This window comes from Budorcas taxicolor, chromosome 13 (assembly GCF_023091745.1).
Source record: "Budorcas taxicolor isolate Tak-1 chromosome 13, Takin1.1, whole genome shotgun sequence".
NCBI lineage: Eukaryota > Metazoa > Chordata > Mammalia > Artiodactyla > Bovidae > Budorcas > Budorcas taxicolor.
In genome coordinates this window covers 64,341,277-64,350,637 of record NC_068922.1, presented here as the reverse complement: position 1 = coordinate 64,350,637, position 9,361 = coordinate 64,341,277, and the positions used below count along the sequence as shown (strand labels likewise).

General features: G+C 46.4%; 1 protein-coding gene across 2 annotated transcripts; it reads right to left on the bottom strand.

Annotated features, from left to right (window-relative positions):
* Positions 1 to 317: 317 nt before the first annotated feature.
* Positions 318 to 5,154, bottom strand: PROCR (protein C receptor). 2 transcript variants are annotated; one of them, XM_052651054.1, is made up of 5 exons: positions 5,110 to 5,154; positions 4,764 to 4,905; positions 1,880 to 2,131; positions 1,231 to 1,509; positions 318 to 982 (listed from the first exon to the last, which is right to left on the bottom strand). In XM_052651054.1, the coding sequence occupies exons 2-5, from the start codon at positions 4,837 to 4,839 to the stop codon at positions 861 to 863; spliced, it is 729 nt and encodes a 242-aa protein (XP_052507014.1). In that variant the 5' UTR covers positions 4,840 to 4,905; positions 5,110 to 5,154; the 3' UTR covers positions 318 to 860. The 2 variants fall into 2 exon arrangements, with proteins under 2 accessions (XP_052507014.1, XP_052507015.1); XM_052651055.1 differs by lacking the exon at positions 5,110 to 5,154 and having other exon boundaries at positions 318 to 979; positions 4,764 to 4,970.
* Positions 5,155 to 9,361: the final 4,207 nt, after the last annotated feature.

Here is a 9,361-nt window from a genome sequence, read left to right as displayed (position 1 = left end):
AAGGTTTCACATGTAGAGGTCACTGATGATCTTAGAGCAGTTTATAGACAAGTCAGATTGCAGTGGATTGGATAGTGAGTATGAGATGAGGAAGTAGAAGCAAAGGGTATAGGTTAAGGAATTCCCTGGTTAGGGAACTAGATCCCACATGCTGCAACTAAAGATCCCACATGTTGTAATTAAGACCTGGCACAGCCAAATAAGTATTTTTTTTAAAAAAAGAAGTTCTCTCTTTCTTAAGAAAAGGCGGGGGTCGGGGGGCGGTATGAGCTACTTTCCCCAAAGTTTTGCAAAGTAGAGGAAATAATAATGCTGTATACATAAGTAAGGAATTTTATTAGTTATTATTATTGATTACTTAATAACTCCTTGGTCCCATATTACTTGAATTTCACACTTCCATCATTTCTCTGGTTACCACTACCTCTATTGCACCAGTGTCTCTTCCCAAATCTAACTAACATAACTGAAAGCACAGAATGTTGGTTATTTGGGTTGCGGATGACTTGTTTTACTTGGTTGTGTGTTTTGAATGCCTCAGATTCTGTCTTTGAAAGAAGGGCCATAGACCACCTCTGTTGCCCCAACTCCATCATCTGTTTTCCACAACTACAAATAAGCATTTACTTCCCAGACCAATTCAGCAAAATATAGGAGTTCTTTGGTTCTTAGCAAGTCGAGTACCCTGTCTGCCTAGGCTCCTCTCCTTCCTTCCCCCAAACTCTTGGCGGGCAGATCTCAGAGAAGAAATGAGCTGCCACTCTAAATCTTCTGGAATATAATGTCCCAGACGGAGAGTTTGCACAGTTCTGCAGTGAGCTGAATCAGTCTAGCCTTTTTCCAGCGAGGGCTGGAGATAATCAACACCGCCGCCGTCCACCTGTGCACAGGAAGATGCCTACAGCCACTCCAGTGACGATGAAACAGCCCACCAGGACGCCCAGGACCAGTGAAGTGTAGGAACGGCCTGTTTGGCTTCCTGCTGAACGTGGGAAGAGTTAGCTTGAAGAACATACCCCCAAACAAGTGAGTCCATGGTTTGAGTCAAACCCCAAAGGATTTCTTCCCCAAAGGAAGTAGGGGAGGGGCTAGTTTACCAATTCACATGTGTGTACTCAGTCCCAAATCGCCAGCCCTGGGCCTCCTGTTGCTCAAGGTATCCATCTTTCAGTTCCACCCCTTTTCTTGGAACCCACCCAACACATAGGTCCCTCCCTGAGCCCATCATACCTTTCAAGTTGTTCGCGGTGATGTGTTTCTGTATGTATTGCACACAGGTGTCCTGTAGAAATTCCCGCAGTTCGTACCGAGTTCGATTGTACTTGTTTAGCTGGTCAACCGTGTAGGTGACCACTCTGGACGGTGCATGAGGTTCCGCCACCCATGAGGCTGTCTTCGGCTGGAAATTTACAAAGGAGCTTCCATTCACAGCCACTTCGAAGAAGACACGGGCTTCCGAGCCCTCAGGAGGCAACTCGCAGCCCAGGGAGCAGCGAATGATCAGAGGAACTGTAGGTAGGGGATTCAGGATCAGGGGACAGTGTGGAAAAGGTGTCAGGTGTGAGGGGGAAACGGAGATCAGGGTGTAAGGTGGACCAGGGACAGGGATTCCCAACAGGGACCCCCTCGAAGTCTTGCCAAGCAGGAAAAGGGCCTGACGGAAAGTACAGTACGTCAGCTAGGATACCGACTCTTCTCCAGCCTCAAGCACCCACCCAGCAAATCAGCAAAGGCAACGCCGGGCGGGGACGCCCATCCCAAGTACTCGGCCCCGCCTCGTTCTTCCATAAGCCCGCCCCCCTCGTGGCCCGCCCACAGGCCACGCCTCCCACCTCAAGGGCCCGCCCTCGCCAGCCCCGCCCCCGTGTGCGTCACTCACAGGTCACGCCCCGCTCCTGGTGCACCACCTGCACCAAGCCCACGAACTCCTCCAGGTAGCGATTCAGGTATCTCTTCGTGAGTGCCCAGCTGTCGGGCTCCTGCAAGGGCTGCAACTGTTGGATCGAGACGTTGTGGCCTGGGCCTTCCAGCACGTGCGTCAGGACCCCCCCCAGCGTCGCGTTGCCCCGGTGCCACACTTGAGAGGGGTTGCGGAAGTAGGAGACCTGGATCATTTGGAGCTCCCACGGGCCTGGGGGCGGAAGTCAGAGCGTCTGGTCCGGGCCGGCGTGGGAGGGGTCAGCGTGTAACTCGAGATAATAACCCCCCACCCAGAGTTCAGCCGCCCACCTTCTTGGCCCTTTATAAACATAAATTGCCCTCCCACCCTTCCACCCATTTGACGCTGTCAAGTAACCCTGTCAGGAGCGCAGGACAGGGGTTATTATCTTTGTTTTACAGGTAAGGAAACTGAGGCTAGACGTGCAGAAGCCAGTTGCCTCAGGATAATCCAGACAAGTGGAAGAGCCACTCTGACCTCCTTTCAGGCTCTCACCCCTTCCTCCCCCCACCCCCCTCCCCATCCCCCCGCCATTTCCAGTTGGTTATTAAATCCTGGTGGCTCAGACACCTGCAATGAGGGAGACCTGGGTTCAATCCCTGGGTCCAGAAGATCCCCTGGAGAAGGAAATGGCAACCCACTCCAGTATTCTTGCCTGGGAATTCCCAAGGACAGAGGAGCCTGGTGGGCTACAGTCCATGGGGTTGCAAAGAATCGGACACCACTGAGGGACTAACACATTTGCACATGAAGACCCAATTTCATCTCCTATTCTCTGCCTCTTCTGCCACTGCCCTACTTCAGGCCTTAGTCCTTCTCATCTGGACTGGAGTAGTGATTTCCTGGTCCCCTCCACTCATCCTTTAGTCTCACCCCTTTTTATCTGACCTCCACCTGGCCCAGAGATAACATTACATCCTTCTGCTTAAAATCTTCCAGGGACACACTCCTCAATCAACAGCAACGACAGTAATAGCTGCTGCTGCTGCTGCTAAGTCGCTTCAGTTGTGTCCGACTCTGTGCGACCCCATAGTCGGCAGCCCACCAGGCTCCACAGTCCCTGGGATTCCCCAGGCAAGAACACTGGAGTGGGTTGCCATTTCCTTCTCCAATGCATGAAAGTGAAAGTGAAGTCGCTCAGTCGTGTCCAACTCTTTGCGACCCCATGGACTGCAGCCTACCAGGCTCCTCCATCCATGGAATTTTCCAGGCAAGAGTACTGGAGTGGGTTGCCATTGCCTTCTCCGAATAATGGCTATTAAGTGCTTATTATGACCTGGGCACTATACTTTACATGCACTATTATCTTATTTGTGCCTCCCTCCCATTAAGTTGATGTAGTAGCTACTATTATTAACCCCATCCATATGGAAAACAGACAAGTGGCATAGGAGAGTTAAGATTAGCATGCAGGGCGTCTGAATCCAGCACTCTTAGCCACTCAACTACACTGTCTCCCTATAAGCTATCTGTCTATAGAATCAACCCAAAGTCTTTAGCCTGACATTCAAAGCTTCCCGAAGGCTGGTTCCCGCACCCCCCACCCCTGTCTCTCCCTCCTCCCAGCTCTTTTGGTCTCTTCCCTATGCTTAGATAGTACCTCAGTACTTGGAGTCTGTCATGCTGGCTTTCGGCTGACATGTGAATAGCATGGCAGGGTTGCTCTGCCTCTTGGCAAACTTCTATTCATGCTTTAAGGCCCAGCTCTACTGCCCTCTCCTTAGAGACGTTTTCCTAATGCTTCTCCTCTTTACCCTCCCATACACAGTGAGTCAATTTCAATGATCCCAGATTCTGCATAACTGTCTTCAAACACACAGACTTCCATCCCTCTTGGCACTGGAATCATGTCTGATTATCTCTGCCTCCTACACCTGCCAAGGGCCTGGCATGGAATTGGTGCCCAGAGAATGTCTGAGGAGGGAATGAGTCCCAGGTTGTAAATCTGGGGGTGTCTCTGTCCATGTCTGCATCTGAGACATTGTGCTCTGTATCTGTAGATGTGAATAAGTATATCTGTGTGGGTCACCCCCAGACAAGGTTCTTACCTGCTAGGTGACCAGTCTCCTTTGTAAAATGGAGATAATAGTATTACCCACCTTGCAAAGATTTTGTTGAGGTTAAATGAGTCAATACACGTATTAAGTGTAGTGAGCACTCATTGAATACTGGTTATTTGCTGTCTCTCTGGGGCAGGGGGTGGGGGAGCAATTATAATGCAGGGTAGAAACTCCCCTTCTCTGCTTAAGTGCAGCCACTGTGACAGCCTGATCCCCACTGAGTTTTCCTACTGACTGCAGCTTGTCTCTCCCCTGAGTTTCCCCTCACCAGTCTTCCTCCACCATCTCTAGTCTCCTCTTCTGCCTCCCAGTTCTCAGTCCTAGTCTTTCCCCCAAACTCCCATCACTTCTCCCAGTCTCTCTCATTCCTTCTATCTCTCGTCTCATCTCTTTTCCCATCTTCCCTAAACTCACCTCCATCCACCATCACCCTCAGACCTCTCCCTCTCCAGACTTCACCCACCCACCTCTCCCCTCTCCTCATGGCTAATTCTCTCACCCTTTCTACCAGCCCCTTTCCCATTTGTCTAGCTTTGTTTCCCCCTAGCCTCCTCCATCTCCCCCTTCCCAGGAGCTGAACTGTAACTTCCTCACCTTGGCTTGGGGACACAAACCAGTCCCCAGGATCGCCTTCCCTCTGGAGAGATCCAGCTGGCTGCAGGCCCAGAACCTAGGGGATAAACTCTCCTCTGGTCTTGCCCGGGCACCCAGATAGGCTGAGTCCCTGGAACCATCCCAGGACAGGACATATGCCCTTGACTCACCGTCTGAGGCTTCCTGGCTGCGGAGGGCCCAGCCGGGCAGGAGCAGTGGCAGCAGGGGCAGCAGTGTCGTCAACATTCTGTGCTGAGATTCTCAACCCCACCCGGGCTCTTGGCTCTGGCAGACTGGGGGCTCCACCGGCTGCTGCCTAGGGGAAGAAGAAATGAGGACTGTCTGGGAGGGGAGGAGGCTGGACGGAGGAGGCTGGAAGGTGGCCAGGGCTTGGGAGGAGAAAGAGGGCGGCAGGCTTATAAAGTGTTATTCTTACCGTCTCATTTCCTACTGGGGGGCCGGCCTCCCTCTTCCCCTCCCTCTGCCCCGCCCGGCATCACACCCTCCCGCCCAGACCTGCCTTTTCCCTTTTCCCTGGGCCGCTTCCGAGGAACAGTGAGCGGAAAAGGGGGAGAAGGGCCAGAGAGAAGTCCTGCCCTCGCTGAGTCAGGGGGTGGGGCATCTACTTAGAGCAGATTTTAGGATGTTGAGATCAGCATGCTTCTGATGGGGAAACTGAGGCCCAGAGATTACCCAAAGTGTATACATCATGGTGATGACAGATCCAGGGTTAGAATTCAGTTTTCCAATATGTTGACTACATTTTATCGGAATTTTTAGTAAATAGTAATTATACAGTCAGGGATCTTGTTCTCAGAAGTAGTCACAAAATGAAGATAAAGCAGCTTCATGCAGCATTGTTTGAAACAGGAGAGAATTATAAACCATCTAATTCTCAGTAGAGAACTGGTTCCTTGCAGTAATATTTTTCAAAATGAAGTCACAAACTATTAGTAGGCAAAGAAGACAATTAGGCAGCTTATTATTAGCAGGGTTTTTCCTTTGAATGAAATAGAACAGTATAAAAATTTTCAATGCATCACCCTTAATCAGGGTAAATATTATTTCATGAAATATTTGTTGAACTGTACATGTGTGTGTATTGGTTTTGTGCGTGTAGGTTTCTATGATGGATATTAAGTAGCAGTATAAAGTGTATTTCTTACTCTAGGAAGCAAATACAGTAAGTCCCCTATACACAAATGAGTTCTGTTTTGAGAGTGCGTTTGTAAGTCCAATGAAGGTAGCCTGGGTACCCAACTAACACAATTGGCTATATAGTACTGTACTGTAATAGGTTTCTAATACTTCTCAGACAAATAAAGCAAACACAAAAAATAAAAAAATTTTAATCTTCTGGTACAGTTCCTTGGAAAGTACAGTAGTACAATATAACAGTTGGCATACAGGGACTGGCATGCATGTTTGGATCTTTGAACATTTGCAACTTGCAAATTCATATGTAGGGAACTTACTACCAATGCCCACTCTATCTTCATCATATTACTTAGCACTACCTGAAATTATATTACTTACTCATTTACATGGTTTATTGTCTGAATGTCCCATCAGAATGTAAGCTCCATGAAGATAGAGGCTATCCATCTTATTTGCTTCTATACCTAGAACGGTGCAAATAATAGCATAATAAATAATAAACATCAGCTAGTGGAGGACAGGATGAGATAGTTATAAGATGTAGAAATCATCAAGAGTAAGTTATGGAACATTATGTACAGTTTAGAACCACTTACGTGTCAACCATATACACAGCAACTAAACAACCTATTTCTTTGTGAGAGTAAATGAATCTGGAAGGATATACATCAAATAGAGCAATGGTTTATCTCCAGGGAGGGGCCTGAGATTAAAAGAGTGTGTGTGTGTGGTATATGTGTTAAGGATGGCAATTTTGTGAAAGGTTTTCTCTATTTTGTGAAGGATTTTATCATTCTATCTGTATTGTTTGAACATTTTGCATCTAGAATGTGATCATGTATCTCTTGTTGAATTAAAAATAGAAGTTTCAGTAACAAATTGTAGTAGAAGAAGGCGGCAAATCACCATGAGCTGATGTGTTGACATGAGACCCTGATAAATGAAAAAAGGAAGTGTGGAACAACACATATAGTATTGCTGTGCTGTATTTAGTTGCCCAGTCGTGTCTGACTCTTTGCGACCCCATGGACTGTAGCCCACCAGGTTCCTCTGTCCATGGGGATCCTCCAGGCCAGAATACTGGAGTGGGTTGCCATGCCCTCCTCCAGGGGATCTTCCCAACCCAAAGATGGAACCCACGTCTCCCACATATAGCATTGGGTTGGCCAAAAAGTTCATTCAAATTTTTCTGTAAGATATTACAGAAAAACCCAAACAAACTTTTTGGCCAACCCAATAAAATTCCATTTAATTTTAGTTTAAAAATTTTACTTCTGTCCATGTAATCCATATATAATTCGACTATTATATTAAAAGAAACTTTATGTGTGTACCTATGTATTTGTATATGCATAGAAAAAAATGCCTGCAAGGGATCAGTAGAGAGTACCTCTGGGAAATGGGATTAGGTAAAGGGCTGATAGGGGGATTTTAACTTTTTATTTCACATACTGTTTCTCAGAGGGAGAGTTGATGTCATAGAATTGGGGCAGACCTTGGGTACATACCAGGCTCCCAGTTTCTGAGGTGAAAATATGCAGGAGTATCCATACTCACCTCTCAGCTATTATAAAACAACAGAGAAATAACTATTTTTTTCCAGCTCATCAAAACAATCTAGTCTGAAGGAGAAGATGGGCCTTGTTTTCCTGAACTAGGGCTCAGAAAAAGCAGAATTTAAGTCACTGCCAATTATATTGTCGCATCTTTTATACAAAATTCAGATCAGTTCAGATCAGTTGCTCAGTCGTGTCCGACTCTGCAACCCCACAGATTGCAGCCCGCCAGGCTTCCCTGTCCATCACCAACTCCCAGAGCTTACTCAAACTCATGTCTATCAAGTCAGTGATGCCATCCAACCATCTCATCCTCTGTTATCCCCTTCTCCTCCCACCTTCAATCCTTCCCAGCATCAGGGTCTTTTCTAGTGAGTCAGTTCTTCACATCAGGTGGCCAAAGTACTGGAGTTTCAGCATCAGTCCTTCCAATGAATATTCAGGACTGATTTCCTTTAGGATTGACTGGTTGGATCTCCGTGCAGTCCAAGGGACTCTCAAGAGTCTTCTCCAACACCACAGTTCAAAAGCATCAATTCTTCGGCACTCAGCTTTCTTTATAGTCCAACTCTCACATCCATACATGACTATTGGAAAAACCAAAGCTTTGACTAGATGGACCTTTGTTGACAAAGTAATGTCTCTGCTTTTTAATATGCTGCCTAGGTTGGTCACAACTTTTCTTCCAAGGAGCAAGCGTCTTTCAATTTCATGGCTGCAATCACCATCTGCAGTAATTTTGGAGCCCCCCCAAATAAAGTCAGCCGCTGTTTCCACTGTTTCCCCATCTATTTCCCGTGAAGTGATGGGACCAGATGCCATGATCTTAGTTTTCTGAATGTTGGGTTTTAAGCCAACTTTTTCACTCTCCTCTTTCACTTTCATCAAGAGGCCCTTTAGTGCTTTGCTTTCTGCCATAAGGATGGTGTTATCTGCATATCTGAAGTTATGATATTTCTCCTGGCAATCTTGATTTCAGCTTGTGCTTCATCCAACCCAGTGTTTCTTATGTTGTACTCTGCCTATAAGTACTCTGCATATAAATTCATACAAAACTAGTATGAAATAATTCATACTTGAAGAGGTCATTCACGCCGGAAGAATTTTATCACATACACACACAAGCCCCCAGCATTCAGCATAAGGAGTAAAATATTACCAATATAATTGAAGCCCCTTCTATACTCCTCCCTAATGCATCTCTCTCCCGCATGGCCCACCACCAAAGTAACCACTAATCAGAATTTGTTATTTTTTACAGCCTTACATTTCTGTATTCCTATATGGCATATGCATTTACTCTTAAGTAATATATGCAAATATTACTGCATAATATTCTGCAAATATTACTGCAAAAATTCTGCAAAAGTTGGGCTTTATGTAAGTGGTATTGAAGTGCTTGTAATCCTCTGCAGTTTGCTCTTTTTCACCTGGCATATTAATAAGGTTCATTCATGCTGCCATGTGTCGGTCTATTCATTTCCACTGCTTTATGACATGCCATGATTATGAACGTATCACAATTTATTTATCCATTTTCCTGCTGTTAGACATTTCAGTCTTTCTTTTCTAGCTTTTTGCTATTATAAACAACATGAATGTTCTTATAAACATTTTCTTGTGCATGTGTGGGAGAGCTTTTGTAGATACAAACCTGGGAGTGGAATTGCTGAGTCGTAAGGTATATGCACATCTTCAGTTTGATTAGATATTGCTAAGAGTCAGACATGACTGAGCAGCTTCAGTTTTCACTTTTCACTTTCATGCACTGGAGAAGGAAATGGCAACCCACTCCAGTGTTCTTGCCTGGAGAATCCCAGGGACGGGGGAGCCTGGTGGGCTGCCGTCTATGGGGTTGCACAGAGTTGGACACGACTGAAGCGACTTAGCAGTGAGTTTGTGCACTTTTGCTCTGCCTTTTGTCTCCCTTGGGGGCTTGAAGGGTGCTTTGGGATAAAGTATATGATTGAACCAATTCGGAGCTGAAGGCTGTGAGTCTTTGATCTAAGTAGATAGGGCCTTGGTTACTAGGATTATTAAAGTGGATCCATACC

Excerpts from the sequence above, each read along its gene's own strand:
- PROCR (XM_052651054.1), bottom strand. The coding sequence starts at position 4,839 with ATGTTGACGACACTGCTGCCCCTGCTGCCACTGCTCCTGCCCGGCTGG. Across the intron at positions 1,510-1,879 it reads CCAGGAGCGGGGCGTGACCT|TTCCTCTGATCATTCGCTGC; the intron begins GTGAGTGACGCA and ends CCCTACCTACAG. Across the intron at positions 983-1,230 it reads CACCGCGAACAACTTGAAAG|CAGGAAGCCAAACAGGCCGT; the intron begins GTATGATGGGCT and ends TCCCACGTTCAG.